This window comes from Martes martes (assembly GCF_963455335.1).
Source record: "Martes martes genome assembly, chromosome: 9".
Lineage (NCBI taxonomy): Eukaryota > Metazoa > Chordata > Mammalia > Carnivora > Mustelidae > Martes > Martes martes.
In genome coordinates this window covers 120,024,735-120,047,037 of record NC_137896.1, presented here as the reverse complement: position 1 = coordinate 120,047,037, position 22,303 = coordinate 120,024,735, and the positions used below count along the sequence as shown (strand labels likewise).

Genomic DNA, 22,303 nt, shown 5'->3' with positions numbered 1-22,303 from the left:
GTCCGAGCACTTGGGAGCTCCAGGGGCTGCCGGCTCCGGGTAGGAGCACAGCTATCATCAGACCAAGTACTAGAAAAGAAATACACACCACTCCAATCATACACACGAGGAGAGAGACGGCCTGGTCCTCCCTCCAGCCCTGACACGCTTGACTCAGAGGAGGGGAAGTAGAAGAGAAGAGGGACGCGCCCGGAGGGCCGGCCCTGGGGGACTCCCCTGGCCGCCCAGCTGTCGCTGCGCCCGGTGGCCCACCTGGCCCGAGGGGTGGGGAGCCAGGGCACCAGGGCCACCACTAACCTAGAAGCACCCTGCTCCCCGCACCTTGGTTTGAAACCGCAAAGGAGGGGGTTGGGTTTTTGTTTTCTTAAAGAAAAATCTGAAAAACGAACATAATTATAACCAGAACCATAAGAAGAATTAGAACCAAAGGTGTCATCAGCCTCCCAGTAGAAAACTGCAGCCTTTGGAGATGACCAAAAACATCACATTCCAGGGGCCGGAGGCCGCCTTGTGCACAGAGGGTGGACGGTGAGGGCCTCATAAAAGAACACACAAAAGGCGACTTAGACAGGAAAGCACCAGTACGTTTTGTATGTTTTTTTATTTGCTCCAGGTGGGGTTTTAACGGTCACTTGCCCACACTCTGGATTATTTCTGATCCCACCACAAGGAGCCCTCAAATCGGCTAATGTGAGAGATTGGGAATGAAGACCCCTTATCCTGCCATCTCGCCGAGGGGGTCTCCTTTTTGGAAAAAAAAAAAAAAAAGACAAAAAACAAAACTGTCTCAAGGTTATTGCATGAGCCTGGATGAATTCCACTGTCAGCTCTCCACGGGCCGAGCCGGCTCCTCTGGCCCCCACTGTGGGCAGGGAGGAGCCGGAGAACGCGGGCCCCGGCTTCTCCCCCTCCGCCCTGCTCAGTACCGGGGGAAAGCCCACCGCGGCAACCGCTCACCTTCAAGCTGCCTCCCCTCTCCAGCCTCGGTTAAAACCCTTTGCGCATAAGGCAACGTGGAAGCTGATGTTTTTACTCGTCTCGCTGTTTTAAAGCACCATTATGAATTCGAGTTGCACAGTAGTTAACAGTACCTTTTATATATATATCTCCTATCTATCATATATATATAAACTGTAAACAAGAGGTAACAGCGGCTTCTAGAAACTGATTTTCTTCAAGGTTTCCGGTGTGGTAGGCACCTGAAATACTGTGTAAAAGGGTCTTGTGTGTTCTGTCTCCCTGCTGCTAGTTGGGCTCTGTTCTGCAGGACCAGGAATGGTGCTGGCAAGACAGCTCAGTGGCTGGGAGGGAATTCTGCCGCTGAGTGTCACTGTTTTCTGTCCCCTGCTTGTGCTCCTATCTGATCAGGCTAGAGACAACAACGAAAAAAAAAAAAAAAGATATATAGTTTAAAAAAAAATCCAATATATAGATTTCTATAGAATTTCCTTTTTTCCTTTTCTCCCATCCTTCCTCTGCCAGGTATTGTTACTATTTCTTGTTACTGATTTTTTTTTTTTTTTTTTTTTTGCTGCAAAACCCCTCTTGTTCCAGTCACAGCAAGAAACAAAAACCCAAACAAACAGAAAACCCCTCTGAAAAGAGTAGAAAACAAAAGGTTTGACCCAAAAAAAAGGGGTGGGGGGGAGGGAGGGAGCTTGGTTTTGTTTTTTTAAATAGGACTGAAGGTTAACATTGAAAAATTAGGAGATGATGTCCAACCCTTTGTGCAAGGCAAAGCCCTCCGGTACTTTCGCCTCTGTGGTTTTTGTTTTAAATTCCTTTTTCTCTTCTGGGTGCTGATACTCCTCTCGATCCTCATGTTGTTGGTGTTTTGTTGTGTTTTGTGGTTTTTTTTTTTTGTTTTGTTTGTTTAACTTTGTATCACTACCTCAGTTTGCCCTCATGTCCCTTACACACAAGCAAAATATTCCTTCAGCGGAGCGAAGAGGTGGCGAATGACCGGCACGCTCCACGACCGGCCCAGCAGTCTCTGCCTCGCCAAGCGGCTCATGTTGGAGACGTCGGTATAGTGGACAGGGAAGCCAAACACCCTGGGGAGAGAAGGCAGAAAGGGCGGGGGTGAGCGCGGGTGGGCGCCATCCGGCTGCGTCTCCTGTCCCGGTCACCAGCCATGACTTGGGCACCCTGCCACGTGCCGTGGATCTGAAGAGAGAGAAGCCAACCGCTGCCCGGGAGTGGCCACATGACAGAAACGAAGTCGGGGGGCGCCGGGGGGGCTCAGTGGGTTAAGCCTCTGCCTTCGGCTCAGGTCAGGATCTCAGGGTCCTGGGATCGAGCCCCGAGTCAGGCTCTCTGCTCAGCGGGGAGCCTGCTTCCCCCTCTCTCTCTGCCTGCCTCTCTGCCTACTTGTGATCTCTCTCTGTCAAATAAATAAGTTAAATCTTAAAAAAAAAAAAAAAATTAAAAAAAAAAAAAAGAAAAGAAAAGAAACGACGTTGGCCCTGGTGAGAGACGCCTCCGGGACGTGCCCTGCTGGAGGGGGGTGCAGCGGGTCCCTGAAGTCTGTCCATAATAAACACGAATCCCTAGGACCTCGCCCACGGGAGCAAGAGCTCAACGAAGGAGCAGAACTCCTCCAGGCTTCTGGCGGCTCTGACCGCCTGTGTCAAGGGTCGCTGCGGCTAACCTGCAGTTCCACGGGGCGACTGGCAGGCCGTCTAGCCCGTGGGTCTGGTTTGCACCCAGTCAGGGTGTGAGGCTGTGCAGTCCCAGTTTGTGAAGTCCCCAAAATGGGCAGCACGAGTGGGGGAAGCTCCTGGAGCTGCACTGTTTCCTGGGAGCTTGGTGGGATCTCCCGGGAGCCACGGCCCCCCAAACCTACTCCTAGACCCCTCTGACCCTGGGCCCGGCCTTACAATGCACAGGAACCTGCCGGAAAATGCTCGGGGAGACCCACTGCTCACGTGGTATCCGTGGAAGCTACGAGCCCGGCTGGAAGGGGCAGCGAGCCCTCCCTCAGAGGCCACAACTGCCACGCGCCCCAGGATACCAGCACGCGGCCTCGGGTACTACCTTTCCATTTCAGTGCACCATAAGATGTCTTCTTTCTCATTCATGAAGACGGGGAAATGCTGGTCTTTGCCCTGCTTTATGGAGTTCGACCTCGTAGTAATGGTCCTCACTTTGCTGAACTGGAAGACGAGGAGAGGAAAAGAGGAATGAGCATTCACTCGCTGGCCATGCGTCCAACACGTGCGCCAGGCACAAGCCGGGACCGGCGACTCAAACCCGGACCAGGCCCGGTCCACACAGGTGGCCGGGGTTCAGGCTCCGGCACGAGCTTCCGCAGACCCCACTGCCCTGCTCTTCTTCCCACTCGGAGGTCACCCGGCCACCCTTAGTCCGGTCTTGCTGGCCAAGGACTTGAGAGGGAGCAGCTCGAGCCGCTGAACTTCCTGTCTTCTAAGAACGGGTTCTCGCACACGTGTAGTGACTTGCACGCAAAAGGCTGCCGAATTACTGAGGGGCTCCCCACAGACCCCTGGGGGCGCCTGCAGCCCCGGATCCCGACGCCCGGTACACTTGCTCCGGGAGATTTCTCCGGAAAGAAACGTAGCTTCCATGTCGCTGGAGAATGCGCCGTCCCAAAGGTTCGTGCAAGAGGTCGTGGCCGAAACAGTTACGAGCCCTAGCCGATCCCGGGACTTCGGCAAAGACTTCCTAAGCCTCTGCTCCTCATGGGACCAGCAGACGACGCTCAACCAGGACAGACTGAAGACCAGGAAGGATTTCTGATCTCGCTCTCCTTGCCCTCCAGGGCTCCCCTGGGCCCTCCCCTCAGGCCCAGTGGATGCACGACCCCGGGGCCACCTCAACTGTGTTCTCTGCACCCGCTGCGGACACAGGCCTGGAGAGGACTCGGGCTCGTCCTGCCCTCTTGGGCCTTCTCCCCACCCCCCCAGCCGAGAGAGAGGGCTCTGGCGCTGGGGCTGACCTTGGCTATTCTGCCGTGCTCCAGACACTCCTGCAGCTCCAGCTTATCATTCACAGTGGATGCCAACGGCCTAGGAGGCAGAAAGAGAAAGGTGACGACAGAGATCGGGAGGGAACTGGCCGGCAGCGTGGGCCCGGCCGCCAGGACTCACACGGAGAGGTAAGGGAGTACCGTTGTCAGCCGCACCCATCGTAACCCCCTTCAAACTCCCCAGAACACATGCACACACACTGCGGCCCTCCACGGACAGTCCAAGCATTAGCCCTGAAACGTCAATTCCACGGCGTCTCAATCTACAAATAACCAGATAACACCAGCCCAGAAGAAGGAAAACCCAACGACTTCTCGCCGGTCGTCTTAAAACATACTGAGTTCTAAAAGTCTGTCCCAGAGGCGCCTGGGTGGCTCAGCTGGTTAAGGGCTGACTGCGGCTAGGGTGATGATCTCAGGGTCCTGGGATCGAGGCCCGCTTCGGGAGTCGGCACTGAGTGGGGCGTGTGCTAGTCCCTCTCCCTCTGCCTTCCCCGGACCCATGTGCTAACAAACAAACAAAATCTTTAAAAAAAAAAAGTATCCGTCCCAAAGCAAGCTTTGGGGGTGACCAACTGCTCTGTATCTTGACCACGGTGATGCTTGCATGGGTGTGTACACAGTGAAACTCATTGAAGCATGCACCTTAACTGTACAGTTTACAAGGCTTTAACCTCTGCACAGTCCCCAGAAGACTCTAATTCTGTGACACTGAAGATGTCACTTTTTAGAGGGTGAAGCAGATCATGGAATGTCACCTTTGGCGCTGACCTTTTCTGACATTTCACACAGCAGTCTACCATCTCAACATAGGGACCCACAGCGACCCGTGGCCAAAGTGCACGCCCCCAGCCTCCGCCCTGTTCATGCGCACACACAACGATCTGCAGGTCAGCCATCCCACGGACAGGCCTCTTTCCCATCAACAAGCCTTCACCAAAGACAGCAGCTTTGTAAAGCAGGCATGAGACTCAGGATGTTTCTACAATTTTATGCTAATGGCCCAGAGGGAGCGAAGACTGAAGCCAGATTACATGAAGGGAACAATTTACAGGTACAAGGTTGATAATCCCCTCTTAGAACATTCTGGAAAACTTTTCCCTGCATAACAGATATCCAGACTGGGCAGCCTTCACTCGGCTCCTGAACTGCTGTCTCAACCACTATTCCTTTCTCCTCATAGGCCTTTTTATAATCCAAACATTACACTGAAGAAATGACGTTATCCTCCTTCCCGGACATTAATATCTCTACCCGCGTAACCTAAATGAAGACCATCCTCCCAACAAAGGACCCGAAGCCACAAAGTGCGTGGCTACTAAGCAAAGCAGGACTGTCGAAGCTGCACAGAGCAGGTGCGGCCCGGCTGTGGGCACCACTCTTCCCCATCCCGACTCCGCCCTCCAGAGTTTCACCTCTGGAGGCTAAGGACAAGACGACTCTAGATCGGTCACCAATGGCACGAGAACCGGTGACGTGACTCGGCAGCGTGGGGAGTCTCCTAGCTCAACTGGTAGCCATTGGTTTCTCAGGCAAATATTTTCTATACCCTGACTCCCCTTCTCCCGCAAAGGGAAGGAAACAGAAGAACATAGTAGAGCAGCAAGCTAGCGAGCAGGGGAGGGTGCCCCCGAGGCCCACTCAGTGACCTCCTCCCCCTCGGGCTGAGCTGCCTGCAGATGCCAACCCGCTGCCACCCCAGGCCCGGGCACGCTCACCAACCTGTTCATACCAGGAAGGTTCCCCCAGAAGTAGCGGGCCCTGTGTGCAGCGGACACTTCTTTGGCATCAATCATCACAGGGTTGGACTACGGAACAGGAGAAAGATGAAAGATGAGCAAGAGAGGAAGGGCGGACAGTGCCAGGACATTTTGCTTGTTCAGAGCCTTACAGCCTCAAAAGCGCTCGCTTCCTTTCTCAGGAAGCCTCGCAGTAGGACAGCCTGAAGCCTCCAGGAAAAGCCAGAATGGGACCCAGCCACATTCCACATGCTCTCGTTAGAACATTCTAGACCACTGCAGCCTACCCGCACATTCTGGGGTGACGGATAGGTGTTCTGTCTGCACTGCTCCGTAGAGTAGGTGCAGGGGGCTAATGAGTACTCGAAATGAGGCCTGGGAGCCTGAGGAGTCTGAATGTTAATTTAAAAACCGCACTTGGCTGAGGGCTACCCTAACTGAACTACATAGCTCGAGCTCACCCAGAGGCTCTGAGCCAGAAAGTTCCAGTGAGTGTGGATGTGTTCGCTGTATGTCCAGATTATGAGCCAAACAGATACTTGCTCGCACTTAAGAACACCAGCTCGAGGTGCTACTGACCCTCAAGACCCTGGAGAGTGGGCTCGAGCTCCCAGCCCACCCACCCTGAGAACGCCTCTGACCACAGAGACTCTCTCTCTGTGCTCCGACCCGCACGGACACAGGACCCACATTATGGGGGAATAAAAACAGGTAAGCCATGTTTTTTACTTTCCAGGTGCCACAGAGCATCTGTCACAGTGCCAGGGAGCAAAGACAAGCCATTCTGGTCAGGGAAAACTGATGTGGCCGTCTCAAAGGTTCCCCCAGGGAAACACCACTCAGAACCCTAAACTCTAGGAGCCTGGCACCCCACCCTACTAGGAACAGTCGAATCCTTGAAGACCTGAGGCCCGCACCCACACACTACCTCTTAAGAGTCAGACCACAGGCTCTTTCCAGAGGCAGCCTCTACCAGTGTTTCCTGTCTAACCGAGAGGCCCGCAGGCTTCCCGAACAGGCCCCTGGCAAAGCAGAAGTCACGTCCCCAGCTCCACAATGCAGATGAGACAGGGATAAAGCAGCAGTCCAAGGTAGAAGCCATTAGTGAGCTGGTCAAACCAAGGTTGCTGGCTATACCTCGAGAAATCGCGAGATGTCCCTCTTGTCACTAACGCCCATGGCCACCACATTCTCAAAGAGCCAGAAGAAGGGGCGGTCATCTCCCTCCTTGGGCCGCGCATCATGCAGGAGGCGGTAGAACTCAAAGAAGAGCCGGCCAGTGCCCTCTGAGAGGTCGGAAGAGAAAGCCGTCAGCGGGGGCTGTCTGCACGGGGCAGTGGTGTGGCTCGGGCACAGGGAGGGCAGGGGAGGGTAGGGCCGTCGGGAGTAGCTGTCCCAGGGCAGAAGTGTCCAAGGAGGAAACCTACGTGCGGAAGCACCAGCTCAGAGGGTGGAGGGGTGAGTGCAGCACCTACCGTAGAGTCCTTTCCGGGCAGGGTTGACGATGGAGAGGTCATTGCAAGGGCTGCCCCCAATCACCAGATCGAACGGGCCCCACTCCTGGATCTGGGAGGATAAAGGCAAGGGGATGGCCTGATGTCCGGGGGACGGAGGCAGAAAGGAAGAAGGAAATCATCTGTGGACTTGGCAAAAAAAGGACTTTGGCACCAGAGAGAGACGACCCAGTGGCTTGGTATGTTCACTGTATCCGTTCATAGGTACGTACTACACACACACACACACACACACACACACACACACACAGAGCACCAGGTCAAATCACAGAGCCGCTCTGAGCTCAGTTTCTTAAACAAAGTGAAAGGATCCGATTGGATCATCTCTGAGGCCAGCAGGGAAACCATGTGCCCCCAACAGGAAAGGCAGCCACTTAAAGGGAAGACGGTCCCGGCCGGGCAGCCGGCTGGGAAGGCGCTCTGCTCCGGGCACTCTGGGCAGGGCATCTGGGCCATCTGAATGCCCTCCAAACGCCCCTGGAGGCTGGTAAACTTGTTGCCAAATGGATCAGAAAAATGGGAATCAAAGGGCTCTGCTACAAAGGCCCTGAAGCGAGCCAGGGGCCGGCTGGAGCCTCCGGAGGCCAGCTCCCGGGTCCTCTTGGAATCTGCCGCTTTTCCTCTCCACACGAGGAGGAACATGGCAGATGAGGAGAGACTGGGGAAGGACAAAGGAAGAGTCAACAAGCAAGATGCAAGGGGGCTGTGGCTGCCCCCAGGAGCAAAGTGCGAGGGACACAGAGAGGGGGGGACGGGCCCCACGACACGGACATACATGCTTCTGTGTGACGCTGCGGACGTCCCCGACGTACATGATCTTCCCCTGGTGGCGCACCATGCCCACTGTGATGGAGTCCTCGCACACCTCGGAGGCGATGTAGCGGTCCACCTGAATTCCCAAGTCCTTCAGCACCAGAAGCCCTGCGCCAGCCAGCGAAAGGCATGGTCACAGGGGCTCCTTCCCAGCACCCTGGTCTGGGTGGGGGGCTGGGGGGTCTCTCTGGCCAGTTGGACACGTGGGTGAGCAACGGGCCTGAGCCCGACCTTGCCCAGTGAGCTGCAGGATCCTTCAGGAGCCTACTGGATGCCTACTTTGATCTACTTAGAAAGCCATCAAGACCAGACAGTAGGTAGTTTCCAGAACCAGAGAGAACAGCAGGTGACTTTTGGGGTGGCTTTTTCTTTGCTGCTCCCACACCCTGCAGAGACCGCTCCTTCCCCCCACCCCCCCGCCCATGGCCTCCAGCTGCAATTCTCCCCATTCTCCAAGACTCAACACACATGCCACCACCTGCTCCATGAAGACTTCACCGACAGCACCCCCCACCGCACCCTGCAGCCCCCTGCAAGCAACCCCTCTCCTCTGTAAGGCCCCAGCACTTTGCATTTCTCTCCCACTCAGAACACCGTACACTACTAATTTGGCCCTTGTCTTAGGTTGCAAATGCTCTTCAGAACAGAAGAGCTCATCCGCGTTTCCTCCTGAGCAAACTACACTCACTTCCTTACCACGACCCCCTCACAAATGTTTGCTGGATTGCGGGCAAGGAAACGAGAACCCTGAGAGCCTCTGGAGAAACTAGGCTCAGGGGCGCCTGGGTGGCTCAGTGGGTTAAAGCCTCTGCCTTCGGCTCAGGTCATGATCCCAGGATCCTGGGATCGAGCCCCGCATCGGGCTCTCTGCTCAGCAGGGAGCCTGCTTTCTCCTCTTTCTCTGCCTGTCTCTCTGCCTACTTGTGATCTCTGTCAAATAAATAAATAAAATCTTTAAAAAAAAAAAAAAAAAAAAAGAAACCAGGCTCAGCACCACCACTTCCACTCCTCCCACCAACCTCCCCACTGAAGAGTTTTTATAGCCTCTCGGGGTGTGGCGTGGTTTAAGAGGGCCTCGAGGTTCTGGCCTAGGAAACCAAGGCTGTAAATTCACTTCCCTGGGTTTATAGAATATCAACACGGAGCTGAGCACAGAACATAAACAACTGGCCTGGGGTGCCACCCTGCCCGGGCCCTCTGACAGCCCGTCCCCCTCTGGTCCCGTGAAGACACCCCGTCCAAGGAAGGTTATTCCCCTCCGAGGAGCCGTCGGCCTGGGCACATGGCAGGAGGCTGGCTCTGAGTTAGGAGCGCCCTCTGGGAGGGCTCTCGGGCAAGGTCAAGAACCATGTGAAACCACCTTCCTACCCAGTGCCCCAGCTCTCCCTACAAGAGAACAATTTACGTGTATAATGACGTGTGTCTGAGGATGCTTGTCACAGCACTGCTCGTAACAAAGAAAACAGTCAACAACCCGACAGAGGGTTAGTTACATAAATCATGGCACCTTCCACTCAGCAGAACCCTATGCGGCATTTACAAATAAAGGACACCGTTCCGTGTCAACATGAAAGTCACGACAGCAAATGAAAAAGCGAGTTACCACACACTGAGTTTTACTATCCTCTCGTTTTATTTTTCTATCTATGTAGGATTCTAGAAACACACATACATATATGCATGCAAAAAAAAACAAAAGGATACACACCAAAACGCTAATGATAGGATTACGGGCAATTTAACTATTCTTCAGACTCTCACTGATCGTTTTTTGGTTTTGTTTTGTTTTCCTACCATGACTTACAGTCACTGTAGCCTATGTTTTCGTTCTGGTCGCCGAGTCTGTCCTTTGAGGCTTTGTGAAAGTCTGCAGTAATCTCTAACGATCACCCTGTCCTACAAGGGACGGCCCTCCCCCGCCACCCACAAAGACACGTGCCCCCCGCAGACACGGTGGCTGACCACGGATTTTACTTCTCACTCAACACGAAAGTTTCCTCGGCGGAGTACTATTTCAACGGCTGTCACGTTAACTATCATTTGGTTTGGCCAACGTGAAACACACGCGGAGCTCCCCCACCCGGGACGGGGACGGCAGCATCTCGTGGGGCTCGTGGGGCCACGCGCTCACCTGTAGCAATTCCGTCAAATAGAGACAGCACCCGGATGGGCTTCCTCTTCTCGGCTGGGACAGGTGGGTATACCTTCGGAGGGTCCTAGGCGGCGAGCACAACGGGCCAGGTGAGCGCCGGTGGCTGGCCCTCCCAGCCCACCAGGAGGGCTCCGGCTTCAGAACCCCTCCTCCGCGAACCCGCACCCCCGCAGGCAGCTCAGGCCCCTCCACCCGCCCAGCCCCCAGGCCCTCCTGCTTGGCTGCGCCTACACTTGGGCTCCGGCAGGTATGGGGTAAAAAGAGGTGGCCCGGGCCCGGCACTCACGAATTCCTGGTCGTGGTTGTTGGCAAAGAACATCTGGAGCCGCGAGGGCCAGTCGTCCCGCCGCCGCAGCAGCCCGTAGGTGCCCTTGTGCCCGCACATGTAGCAGTTCCAGGGGTCCTCCTTGATGGCGGCCTGCGCGGCGCCCGGCCCCACCAAGAGGTCCACACACTCCACACAGAAGCACCTGGAAGAAAGCCCAGTGTAGCAGGGGGGAGGGAGCCCCTCTCGGCCCCAGAGGGAGCCAGGGCTCGGGTTGGGGGGGGTCAGGGGAGTCGGGGGAGCCCTCACCTGCAGCAGTTGTTGTTCCCACACATGAGCACCTCGCGCCCCCCGCAGCAGATGGTGCAGTAGGACTGGTAGCCGTCGTCGTCGTACTGGTACGCGCACTCCAGGAAGCAGTTCTGGGGGGCGGGACGGGAGGGTCAGAGACCACCGGGCAGCAGCTGGCCGGGCCAGGCCGAAGGAGGCAGGCTTTGCACCCAGCCTCCGGGCCCTCACGCCTGGGAACCACAGCCCAGCCTTGCACATGGGAGCCCGCCGCCTACCGTGCCGCATGTGCGGGGAGGGGCCGACGGGTGTCCTGACCCAGAGCTTGTGCGGAATCGGGAAGCCCCCAAACGAGGTCAAGGAGGCAGCTGCACCCCCCCCCTTGTCCCTTGCTGCAGCCCCGGGCTTTCCTCTTGGGTCCCCAGGGATGCGGCAGCCCACCCCCCCAATCTGTCGGTCCGTTCTCCCCCAACCCCCGCCCCACATGAGGGACTGTGACACCGTGACAGAATGGGCTTTCGAGGGGGACAGAATCTTTCTAGGAAGGACAAATAAGGACAAATAAGACAAATAAGAGCAAGTCTTATTGATGCCCAAGGGCCCATTTTATCAGGACTCTGCGCCCAGAGCGGACCGCAGGGTCACCACAGCAGCTACTCTAGGCGACAGTGAGCCCTTCCAGAGGGGAGAAGGTGCAGACCGCTGGGGGCCTACCTTACAGTTTTGGCACATTCCTCCGACGAAGAGAGGGTGTTCCAGGGTGACGTTGAGGCTCCCACAAGAGATGCAAATGTCTGGAAAGCAAGGGGAGGAGAGAAAACAGAGTGAATGTCTTCAAAGGGCCCCTTCCCACCTCGGGGCCCAAGCTTAGCTCTAAAAAGGCTGTAAGAAAAGGGCGTGCGGAAGCAGCAGCCCAAGGAGCCAGCCAGGCGTCTGGGAGGGTGTCCCATGATACAGGGGGGCCATGGTGGCCCCAATTGCGATGCCCATCCAGCTCTCAGAGCAGCAATGCCGCCCACCCAGAAAACGCATAATTCGAGAACAGGAACCTGCCTATGAGAAGAGGGCCCGGACCCTAGCTGCCTCTGTAGACAGTCCCTGGCCAAGTCCTTCAGTCTTACAGTCCTGCCCCCATCTCTGCCAGCCCTCAGATGCGCTAAGGACCACTGGGTGAGAGCAGGTGAGGAAGAGTAAAAGGCCAAAGGTCACAAGCTCAAACAAATCCAAGAGAGGCCACCCTTCTCTGACCCACCAGAGTTCTCAAACCCTAATGACCAGCACGTGTCATTGAAAGGAAAGTAAGATGGTAGCACCAGGAAGACAGCCGTGTGGGCGAAGCATGGTGGGGGTGGTGGGACGGCTGGACAGAGGCCTTCCTGGGTACAGATGTCCCATGACGCTTGAACTTTCCTAAGTGCCTAGGCTACTCTGTGCCAGGCCCCGCGCTAGGAGCCTCCTGCCCATCCTGGGGGCAACAGACCACAGACCTCCCAGGGAGTCAGTGGCCATAGGGACTCACCCTCGATGTTCCGGCACTTCTGCCGCACCTCGTACACCAGCCGCTCTGCGGAGGGGAGGAGAGCCCAGCATCAGAGGGGGCCGTGAGGGCCAGGCCCATGCCTCTGAACGCCAGCCTCGCCAGCCACTCTCTGCAAGGCCAGGACAACTACCTCTTGTGCGTTCATCAATTATCTCCTTGACCTTCGGCTTCTCCGTTGTGCTCTTTCGGGGCTTTTTGGCGGGTGGGGGTGGTGCATAGGCAGCTGCCTCGGGTTCGACCCACATGTCTGTGTAAACTTCTTTGTAGGGGTTCTTCTCTTCTGGATGGGGAGAGCAGGTGACGAGATCATGGTTACTGGCTCCCTCCCCTCCTCTACTCTGCCTACAGAGGGGTGCAGCCTGGCCCCCAACTTGTTTTAGCTCCCGGCTCTCCAGTACCAGCCAGCCAAGGGGAGGAGCTTATCCTGAGTCCCAGGGCAGCCCGGCCCCTATCCTGACCCCAGGGAAAGGGAGACCCGTAGCCACTCCCCTCGGCCTCTCAACCACAGAGCTGGCAGCGCTCTCCAAGCAGGGCCTTCCCGGCCCTGGCATGGAGCTGCCCGGCTGGCAGGGGTCCCAGAAGGCTGGCTCGGGCACCTGCATTTACCTTCGGGCGGCTCCAGGCCCTTGGGGCCAGAGGGCTGGAAGCCTCCGAGAGCCCATTCGATCATCTGTTTGTTCTGCACCTCCACGGCCTTGGCAGTGTCGCTCTCGTCGCTGTCGTGGCAGGCCGGAAACAGCTTCCCCGCGCGGCTGCTGGCCACCTGGAGGCAACACGCAGCAGGGAGGGTGTGAGGACAGGCTTGGGGGCAGCAAGGGCCGCCTGAGGCAAGAGCTGGGAGAAGGGGCGTGCAGAAATGGGTAAGCCATGGGTGGGGGGCCACGGGGGACAAAGGGAGTCCCGGGGCCTTGTGGGTGGACCGTCTGCCTAACCGCTGCACTCCACCTTCTAGACCAACTAGGAGTCCCTGCTGCCCAAGCCCCCTCCGCCCAGAGGACACTCACCTGCAGGACTTCATAGATGGCTTTGCGGTACATGGGCTGCTTGTTGTAGGTGGCCTGGTGGAAAGCACTGCAGAAGGAGCTCAGCGGCATCAGCTTCTCGACACACACCTGGAGGAACCACCAATGCCCTCGCTTTCTCCTCCTGCCACACCTGTCAAGCCCCCACCATGTGCCTGGCAATGGGCAGGGACTGGGGCATCGAGACAGCCTCTGCCCTTGAGGACCAGATGGATCAATACATAATTCCATGATGCTCAAAGGAGGAGTCTGACCCAAACATGGGAGAGGACCAGAACGCAAGCAGGAAAGGAGTTCTGGACAAAGCGTCCTGGAAGGCAAGAGCTTGGCAGGCACCCCTGCTCTCTGAGCCCCCCAGGGTGGCCCACTTCTCTCTAGGGCTTCTTCTGATCCCACGTGGAGACTGGGGATGGGGAGCAGAGCCCAGTCCTTCCACCCCAGTTCCAGACCAGGTCCCCCAACCCCAAACCACAGGCCCTGGGACCAAGACCCATCCCTCCCTGAGGCTACCACCAAACCCCACGACTTACCACTGAGAACTTGCCGTCTCCAAACCACATGACCCAGCGCGTGCCTTCAGCTGCTCGGCTCCGGCCCGTCATCCACCAAGACACAATGCGGCCTGGCCACCAGGAGAAGCCCCGAAGTTTCCCCCACACCAGCTCCCCAATGCCAAAGCCCCGGCCGTCCTGGAGCCCCAAGGAGCAGAAGTCATTACGTGGTGGTCACGAGGCCCTGCCACCCTGATCCCCCCATGGCAACCCCAGCCCTGGGCATCTGAGGGTCGGGACAGCCAGGAGGGAGCTCCATCCGAACCGACTGAGACAGAGCAAGACTGGGGAGACGAAGAGGCCTGGGGTCAGGTGGAGAGAGGAGAGCAGGACGGGAAGAGCTGGCAGTGGAAGGACCCAGGAAAGAGCTGGACGAGGCAGGCGAAGAAGTGAGCCGCTCACCTCGTACTCCGGCTCATCATCCGCGGCTTTGGTGGCATTCTTGTCCCCCGCGTCCGCCCCCACGGGCTCAGGTGTGGTGGCCACTGTGGGGGAGGCGGGGTCGGTGGGCTGCTGCACCGCGGGAGGGCTGGCCTCCTCCACCTTCTGAGACTCGCCCGAGCCCTGGTTTTCTTCCACAGCATTCATTACTGCGATCACCTTGGCTTTCTTCTCAGCCTGGAGAAATAAGGAACAAAAGTTACCTTGACCTCTCCAGGTCCCTTGACACTGGGTGGGAGGGTGGGGCCTCTCCTCCATCTCTCTGTGGTCTGGAGACGGCGACAGGAGGTGAAGGATTGAGTTCTTTGCTCATCAGCTCAACTGGCTTGCCACGGAAAATGGGAAAATCTGAAGTTGGTCGCTGAACTCCAATCATTTGGCTGGTTTCCAACCTTCTCTTGTGCCGCTCACGAACGCTTCCTCCTTAGGTCAGCCTCCATCGGCTGCCCACCCTCTGACACGGCAAAACTAAGTCTATCCAAAGAGTAATCGCGAGGCTCAGCTTGGCCACAGATCTTGGCTCCGTCCTCTGCTACCTTACTTCCCAATCACGAACTGGATCCTCTCGTCCTTTTTACAATTTTCCTGGGCAATCAACCCCTTCTATTCCTGGTCTTGGCTTCCAGTCCACACATCCAGTTTGGTCGTGATGTCTACGTGATGAAATCACTGCTCTGGGTCCCCCCCTGCTCAAGCCCCGTCAGAGCCTGCCTGCTCCCACGCCATTCCGGAATCTTAGGATTATATCAGATTCGCCCATTCTTTCTACACACGCCCTTTTGATCCATCAATACATTTATTCTTTCAACAACAGTTTGCTGAGAACACACTACGGGCCACGTGTCCTCCCTGCCACCCTACCGATGAACGAACAACCCAAACCCAATCATGCTCGCCTTTGGACAGACCCCATCCGTTCACTGTCTCACGCTCTTCCTTCCCAAAACCTGCTCCCAGATTCCCATCACCCTACAGAAGAGAATGAAACCCTTGACCCTTAGCTCTGAGAACCATTCAACCGAACTTCACCCCAGTGACTGAATCTGAGGGACCCGGGAACTCAAACTTTAAGGCTCTGCACCTGTTCCCACCACAGACGAAAAACCTCCCATCTCCAACATGCCTGTCCACAGGAAGCTTCCCCAGAGAGTTTAGAGCTGGGAATGCAAGCCCACCCTCAAGACTGAACAGGAACATCAGAAAATAAGTCGGAGTGTAAGAACTCTGAGCTAGAAACGGGAGCACGTGCGTTCCCGTCTTTGCCTGGCAACTCACGGAACACCAAATTCTAGAGCAATCCTCGCTCTTCCAAGGTGCTCCGACCTAAAAAAGCATTTCATCTAAAGGATTTCCACTCAACTTTTCTGACTGGTTTAAGAATCTGATATATGTTAAGTATCAAGAACGCCAAGGAGCCTCCAAAGTCACCAACGGACTCCCAGATCCGAGGGCACCAGGTTAAGAACCTTTGCGTTAAAGCTCCAAGGTCTACTGTGTGGCAGAATCATTTTTGTTTCAATCTCAAGCCTCCAGGCCACCAACCAAACCTGCTTCTGGTGGAGCCCTTCAACACTGAGGATGGAAATTCTAGTTCTCTCCCTGACTCAACAAATTCTAAGCTGGGATAATGAACCCTTTGCCCCCAGCCCACAAACAGCTGGGAAAATGAGCCGGAAGCCAGCACGGGTGGGGGTGGAGGGGGGGGCAGAATGCAGAGCAACTGTTCTCCCCTCCCAAGCAAGCCCCCTCTCTCACCTGCTGGGACTTTGCCCTTCCCTTCCTACCATCGTTTATCTACCAGCCCCTCCCCCATAAGAAGATGCACCTAGGTGTGCACTCAAGCCCATCCTCTTCTAGAATCAGCTGCGGCAGCCCTACAGGAGCCCCAGGTCTGCTCACAGAGAAACACCACGCCTCCTCGAAATTCAGGCATGGGTGACTGATCTAGACCAGGGTGCTGCCATGGGTGACCCCAAGACCTTCAGGGGTGATGAGGCCCCTGGGGCCAGAACAAGGTGCAGGTGGCAGAGGGCGGGAGGGGCCTTCCGAGGAAAGGTGAGGTCACCTGCACCACAAGCAGCAGCGGGTGGGTGCCGGGCTCCCCGGGTCTAGAAGGGAGTCGAGTCGTGCCTGATGCCACCCTCCTCACTCCCCCACAGCCCCTTTGTCTCTCTTTTCAACCCCTCCACAGCGAGTTCCCGAACATTATTCTTCCCCCTCAACTTCCCCCAGCTTGTCAGATGTTGCTGCTGACGGCTGTTCAGCGCCCCCAACCCACTGGGTGCAGGAGAACACGCACCCAGCAGGGTTTTGGCAGGCGGAGGAGGAAGGGGGCCTCCATCGGGACGAGGCCAGCAGGGGTGGGGGAAGGAGGAAGGGGGTGGGTTAGCAGCAGGAGGCAGGAGGAAAGGGGAAGAAGTGGCAGAGACGGTGGCTGGGTGGGGGAGGGGCCTCATTAGAATAGTCTGCCGAGGGCAGTGTGGGAATGCCTTTTTTCCACGCTCACTCCAACCCTCCTCCCCAGGCAAACAATGGGAGAGAGAAGGGTTAACTCAGGGCTTTGGCATTTGGGCTAAAGGCTCCTACCCCCAGTTCCCAAGGTCCTACTCCAGAGCGGCCCAGAGGTGGGGCGGGACCAGGGAGACACCATACCACCCCCAACTACTGTGGCTCAAGGAAGCCACTTCGTCTGGAGTTTGTCCAGCCGGGAAAGCCAAGGGTAACCCCACACTAGCAGAGGCAAGGCCTCCCCAACCAGTCCTGTCTTCCTGGGCAGCTGTCCCGCCTCCACCTCCCTCTGCTTCCCGTTCCAAAGGTCAGAGGTCTGGGCGCCCATGCGGACTCCCCACTGGCGCAGCGGATCCCAGGCTGTCCCGGGCCACTGTCGGGCTGCCCCCCATGGTACCCGCTCATGGGCCCCGGCCCCTGTCAGGGTCCCACTGCTCCCTCCCACCCGGCACCACTTCTCTCTGCAGGCCTGCTCCCTGGCTCCCATGAACACGCACAGAAGAAACGGTCCCTCCCAAGAGGCTGCAGGGTGGGCATGGCCCGAGGACTGCACTGGTGCCCCAGCCAGCAGCACAGGTCGGCAAGGAAATGCCAACAGCCCATCTGCCAGCCAGCTGGGGAGAGGCGCGCTTGCAGCCCAACTCCTGGGCTCCCAACTCCCCGGGGCCAGGGCCTGCCCCTCAGCCTTCAGTGACTACTGCCCCAGGCTCCCACGCTGGGGCTGCTGCTCTGGGCTCTGCACCGTCACGTCCCACCTGAGCGCTGGGAAGAGTGGGGCTTGGGGCTCCTGCGGAGGGAGTGGGTGGGACAGCACTAACTCAGCATCTCCAGAACTCGGGCCAGGCAGAGCAGCCAGCTCCTGCGGGCCAGGGAGGCATACTTTGACTCTTCTCAAATCCAGAGGGCTGCAGCGGCCCAGAGATCCTCCCACCGGCCCCTGCCGCCTCCCCGCCCCCAGTCTCCCCAGGGCTCCGTCCAGGAACCTACCCATAAGGCCAGGTGCAGCCCCTCTGTGGTCCGGCTCAGGTGTGAGCCCCGGCCCTGAAGCTCTGTAAGTAGCTGCCCGTCTGGGGGGAGGGGATGGGGGCGATGGGGCTGGGGGCGGAGGGGGCCAGAGAGAGGGGGAGGGGGGGAGGTGGGGGGGAGGGCTTGAACATTTTCTTTGTCTAGAACTCCACGTCACGTGGGCCCCGCTGGAGTGCCTGGTTGGCTGCAAGCGGGCCGGGGGAGGGGGCCGGCTCTCAGACGCTGGCAGTGGGCCAGCCCCTCTCCTCCCGTCCGAGGGGCGCGGGCCGCCGCTGGGGCCTGGGGGCGCGGCTGGGCCTCCGCCCGTTCCCAGGACCCCGCCCAGGCCGGGCTGGAGGCGGCACCGCCCCCTCCTCCGGGCTGGCCCTCCCGCCCCCTCTCCCCCAACTCTGCGAGAGCTCCGAGGGGCTCCGTGGGGCGAGGCGGGGAGCCCGCAGAGGCAGGGAAGGGGACCGGGAGGGAAGGGGCTGCTCTGCAGCGGCGGAGGTAAGCCGGGAGCGCGGAGAGAGCCAGGAGCGCCGGCAAAAGAAGAGAGGAGGTTGCGGACGGCCTGGGAGAGCCAGGAGAAAGTTGTTAAAAGTCAGTCTCTCGGAAGCACAACCAAAAAAAAAAAAAAAAGAAAGAAAGAAAGAAAAGAAAACAAGAAAAAGCTTACAGATGAGCGTAGAGGCCCAGGAAGCTGGAGGGAAAACTCAAAGCACACAGAGGCGGACAGAAGGCGCCTGCAGAAATTGGGAGCGCTCCAGAACGAGAACTGCTGGGGAGAGGACTGTCCTCTTCATACTACAGGTGGATAGAGAGGGGTCCCTTAAAAGCGTGGCTTGAGTTCAGGCTTTGAAAACCTCTTTCTGGTCAAGCCCCTGGGTTCCCTAGGTCACTCAGCATCTGCGCTGAATGTCCCATTTTCCTGTGTGCAAGGTGATGGTGGGGAGGGCACACCCGAAAAGTTCGGCAATTTCTCATCCCTGGGCACAACCATCTGCGGCTCAAAGAAACGACATTCCTCTCCTGGAGCCTCCAGGTGCAGCCCCCAGGTGCAGCCTCAACCAATTCGAGTTCCCTCCTCCCGAGCAGAGGTCCCTCCCCTCACGGAGGCGCGCGCGGGCGCGCGCGCGCGCGCGCACACACACACACACACACACACACACAGTCTCCACCCACATCCCATACAGAAGCCGGCCGTCTTGGCCCCGCCTTCAAGGAGTTGACAGATTCAACTACACTTGAGGAGATAGGAAAAGGTCTTTGAAAAACATCTGTGAAGATAACTATACCACAAATACCAAGCCCCACCGACCTGGTTGGCTTGAAAGCCACCAGAAAAATGGCTAGTAGGAATGATAAATGAGGCTAAGGAGGGCAGTGCGTAGCAGAGATGAATCAGATTTGGAATGAGGTAAGACAGGAAGGAAATAAAGAGATCTAAGGCTGGAATGGAAGTAAAATCTGTGCCCACCTCCACCTGCCACCTCCCAGTACGACTCAGGCTAAAGGCTGCCGAGAAGGAGGCCAATGGATATGTCCTAGAGCAGCGAAGAAAAACAGCAGACTTTCTGAGAAGACCAGATGAATGGGTATTTTGGAAAGATCAGCCTGGTTTCAGTTTGCATGCTGAATTGGAAGAGCAGAGGAACTGACCGTAATCGCTCTGGGCAGCAGAGGGCCTTTCAGCCAGCAGCACCTGCCAGAAGATCTGGACTTGGGTTCTGGTTCCACCACCATGACCTTGACAAGTCACTTAACCCCAAGAGGTCCGTTTTTCTCATTTGCAAAACAGAAGTGATAACATCTGCCCTCCCAGGCCCTGGGATACCAGCATCTCTTAAAGAGAGAATGCCCCAGGTGCCTGGCTTCCAGCCACAGTCAGCTGGGAACACACCAGCTGGAAGCCATGCCCACAGAATGAGGCCAAGAGATGCGCTGGGAAGGACAGCCCACCTTCCCTCCTGGGGCTCAGCGTTTTTCCAAGGGCCATCAGAGCAAGCAAGCCCTGAAGAGGGAGGAGGACGCCAAACCAGAGATAGGGCTTTCTCCAAAAGGAGAGTTCAAACTTCCCTCTCCCAAGCTGGACGAAGGCCCAGCAACCCTACAGCCAGGAGAAGGAGCCATTCCACAAAACACAGGCTCTTCTGCTCCAGCCCATCTTTCAACCCCATCAAGGTTTCTGGCACAATTTTTCAGGAGGGCCCCAAGCAGAGACGAGAAACCATGAATCTGTACCTCCTGCCTGCTCTTGTCCTTTAAGGAATGCAATAGGACTTGCTTTGCTGCTTCTCTCACTGATGTCTGCTCAGCATCCAGGGCCAGTAAACAAGGCCACTCCAGAACCCCCCCTGCCCCCCCCCACAGGCCTTCTCTCAAATGAAGTTTCTGATCTGGCTTGGCTGGCTCTTTTTAAAGACGCTCTATCTCCTCTATGACATTTCCTTCTCCATTACCACGTGGCTATAATACCTTCGACTCTACAACTCTTTGGTCTTTGGATTTCTTCAGAGAGTAAGCAGCGATGTCTATGCACATAGCCAGGACTCAAGGTGTCTGAATGGACCAGCACCATCATCGGTTTCACGTTCTCTTGGCCCACTTATAAAGTAGCCTTTCCCTCCACCTGCCAAACTTCCTTGCTCTTATCTTTTAAAATTAACTCAAATCTTATGTCTCCTACACAGCTCCCAGCTTAAGCAGAAGAAAGCCCAAACTCAAGGTCGCCCCCTCGCCAACCTCGGGTACCGTCCCTCTCCTGTAGTTATGGGAGAGGAAGGGCTTCCCCCTCTTCCATATGATGCTGAGACACTCAGAGATTCGTGTCTTCTTCATGCTAGGTGGGCAGAGAAAGTCCCTCAAACAGAAGAGACCTCAGAGTTAGAACAAGAGGGGACCTTAGCAAAGGTCAGGAAAAAAAACAGGGCAGGCTTCAAGGATCCTCAGGTCTTATATGTCTTCGACCTTCCAAAGTAACCCTCCAGGGCTGGTTCCTGAGATAGATCTTTTTTCTAAGTTTGCTTATTTATTTAAGTAATCTCTACACCCAACGTGGGGCTTGAACTCACGACCCCGAGATCAATTCCAACCGGGCCAGCCAGGCGCCCTGAGACAGGTCTTGATTGTGATAAAGATTGTCAGCCTGAAGTAGGAGACTCATGTAAAACAAGACAAGGTCTTGGGAACGTGGTAAAAGTAGGCTGAAAAGGGGAACTCCTCGATGAAAAAAAGATCTGGTGGATGTCAAGAGCCTAAAAGAAGGGTTGGAGAGGAAGTATCCAGGACGCTCCGAAGAGAGGGTGACCTTAAAGAGAGGGCACACTTCCTGCCTGACAGGGAGAGAGCAGGCCTGATGAATTACCTTATTTCAGGACACCTGACTCTTCACCCTGACCCTGGATTCATCAAGCAAACTTCTAATCTTAATGACGTTTTCCCGTGACGCTGATACCACTAAGTTGCCGAAGGCCGAAGGACAAGCAGTAGGATCTGTGTGGCAAGGAGGACCCGTCCCGTTAGAAATCGGTAAATTAAAAAAAAAAAAAAAAAAGAAATCGGTAAATTTAACATTCTGGTATCTGTCACATTCCTGTGTTTCTGAAGAACACGGTCGCAGTGAGTGCAGTTAATCTGACTTTCCAGCTCACGGAACTGAGAGCCAACACCCCCCTACCCCCCCACCCTCCCATCCCCGCCAGCCCCAGCAGGAGTTCCCACATGTCAAGGTGGGATTGCCATGTCAGCTGTGCTGGGTGTTCTGTGGTCTGCTTTGACATGACATCCAGTGTTGGAAAGAGAGGGGAGGTGATGTGGCTTCTATGAAACAGGATATTTAACTACCTGAGTCCCTCTACTCAAAACCAGAGAAGCCATGATCTCTATGAAGCCATCTGCAAAGCCACACATCAAGGATGCACTGCGTACATTTTTGGCCACACGTGCATTCCCAGCCATCCCAAGGCCAGGGAGGCTTTATCCAGACAAAAGGCCATGAGGTCAAAATGGATGTCTATTCTGATCTGATCACCTACCTACAAGCCCAAAAGCCTCCCACGGGAGCAGAAGACTCTGACTACCTGCTGATTACAGACAACACTCTACGCGGCATTCAAGGCTCCCACAATCTGTATAGTGCTTACATCATGCGGCCCACACTCGGCCCACCCACTTGCTATTCCCAAAATATGCCCTTTCCCGGCCTCTGTGCCTTTGCTCATGCTGTTCCTCACTCCTCGACTTCAACTCCCACCAGCCCAAATCCCATCTAGCCTCCCCCACCCAGTTCACCAGTTATCTCCAACAGGAAAGTTTCTTTAGACCCAAACTGTCCAACAGGGTCACGACTCACTGCAAGTGCTATTTCAATTAATTAAAATTAAATAAAACTAAAAGTTCAGTTCCTCAGTTGCACTGGCCCACCTTCTAAGTGTCCCAAGAGCCACACATGGCTGGGGTGACTGTTCTGGACAGCACA

General features: G+C 56.3%; 1 protein-coding gene across 4 annotated transcripts in view; it reads right to left on the bottom strand.

Annotated features, from left to right (window-relative positions):
- Positions 1-1,530: 1,530 nt before the first annotated feature.
- Positions 1,531-22,303, bottom strand: part of DNMT3A (DNA methyltransferase 3 alpha) — a 96,472-nt gene continuing 75,699 nt past the window's right edge. For 3 of the 4 annotated variants that reach the window (XM_080813217.1, XM_080813216.1, XM_080813218.1), the window contains exons 7-23: positions 14,275-14,490; positions 13,852-14,010; positions 13,304-13,411; positions 12,906-13,062; positions 12,430-12,579; positions 12,279-12,323; positions 11,474-11,553; positions 10,781-10,893; positions 10,493-10,676; positions 10,186-10,270; positions 8,017-8,162; positions 7,203-7,293; positions 6,865-7,013; positions 5,711-5,796; positions 3,959-4,028; positions 3,037-3,155; positions 1,531-2,054 (exon numbers count right to left, since the gene is read on the bottom strand). In XM_080813217.1, coding sequence (XP_080669343.1) covers positions 1,913-2,054; positions 3,037-3,155; positions 3,959-4,028; positions 5,711-5,796; positions 6,865-7,013; positions 7,203-7,293; positions 8,017-8,162; positions 10,186-10,270; positions 10,493-10,676; positions 10,781-10,893; positions 11,474-11,553; positions 12,279-12,323; positions 12,430-12,579; positions 12,906-13,062; positions 13,304-13,411; positions 13,852-14,010; positions 14,275-14,490 — 2,100 coding nt within the window. In that variant the 3' untranslated portion in view covers positions 1,531-1,912. Of the gene's footprint in view, positions 2,055-3,036; positions 3,156-3,958; positions 4,029-5,710; positions 5,797-6,864; positions 7,014-7,202; positions 7,294-8,016; positions 8,163-10,185; positions 10,271-10,492; positions 10,677-10,780; positions 10,894-11,473; positions 11,554-12,278; positions 12,324-12,429; positions 12,580-12,905; positions 13,063-13,303; positions 13,412-13,851; positions 14,011-14,274; positions 14,491-17,808; positions 17,997-22,303 lie in introns of those variants that run through there. The other variant, XM_080813219.1, reaches the window with a different exon arrangement.